General features: G+C 67.1%; 1 protein-coding gene across 1 annotated transcript in view; it reads right to left on the bottom strand.

The window, feature by feature from the left end:
* Positions 1-834, bottom strand: part of LOC103083073 (proline-rich protein 2-like) — a 3191-nt gene that overhangs the window by 369 nt on the left and 1988 nt on the right. Inside the window, exons 3-4 of the mRNA XM_007463992.1 lie at positions 656-693; positions 205-305 (exon numbers count right to left, since the gene is read on the bottom strand). Coding sequence (XP_007464054.1) covers positions 205-305; positions 656-693 — 139 coding nt within the window. The remainder of the gene's footprint in view (positions 1-204; positions 306-655; positions 694-834) is intronic.

The following is an 834-nucleotide window of genomic DNA, read 5'->3' as shown; positions in this document are numbered from 1 at the left end:
AAGAGCGGCCCTCGGCCCTGTGGGCCTGGTGATCTGCCCCATGGCCCTGAGCAGTGTCCCCATGGCTGTCCCCAGAGCAGTCTAGGGGCAGCATTTGACCTCCTCTTCGGCCTGAGAGCTCGGGTAGCCAGGTCACAGTGCGGGGAGGCCGAGGCCAGCCTGAGTGTGAACAGCACCTGGGCCCCCCCCCCCCCGTCTGCTCACCTTGGACTCACTGGGACCACCTGGGTAGCTGGAAACGGTCCCCTCCTGGGCTCTTCGCCAGAGGGTCTGGGTGGGCCCGTGACGGGGACCTGCCTTCGCCCCTGCGAAAGCCCGGAGGGAGGAGCTGAATTCCCTTCTCCCTGCAGCCCTGGGGAACCAGCCCACGCCTCCCTCGCCTGCTCTCCCCGCTCTGGAGGGAGGGCACTGAGGGGCAGGTTCACCTGGACCTGGGGGGCGGCTCCCCACACCTCCCGTAGCAGGTGCGAGGCTGGGCCCGGGGTTTGGGGTAAGGCCTCTCTTGGATGCCATCTTGTGACCGCTTTGTGGTATTGCAACCCTCCCACTGGAGCCAGGATCCCACAAAAGTGGGTAGAATTAATTCCACCCTAGCACGTGGAAGGGGGAGTGGAAATCAAGGACGACCGCCCAGATGAAGACAGAGGCTGCTTACCTGGAGCCGGCTGCAGCAGGCTGGGGCGGGGATGCTTCCTGGGGGGCAAAGGGGAGGTGGCAGGTCTGGGGGCTGCAGGGAGGCAACCCGGGAGCCGCGTCCCCGAGCCCGGGCAGCCTGCCGAGGCTTCAGTCCCCCAGCCCCCGTCCACTGCGTCTGTCCCGCTACAGCCTCAGCCG

The sequence above is a fragment of the Lipotes vexillifer genome, unplaced genomic scaffold, assembly GCF_000442215.2.
Source record: "Lipotes vexillifer unplaced genomic scaffold, Lipotes_vexillifer_v1.1 scaffold2094, whole genome shotgun sequence".
In the NCBI taxonomy this organism is placed as follows: domain Eukaryota; kingdom Metazoa; phylum Chordata; class Mammalia; order Artiodactyla; family Lipotidae; genus Lipotes; species Lipotes vexillifer.
The sequence above is the reverse complement of the archived record's forward strand: the minus strand, read 5'-3'. Positions and strand labels throughout refer to the sequence as shown.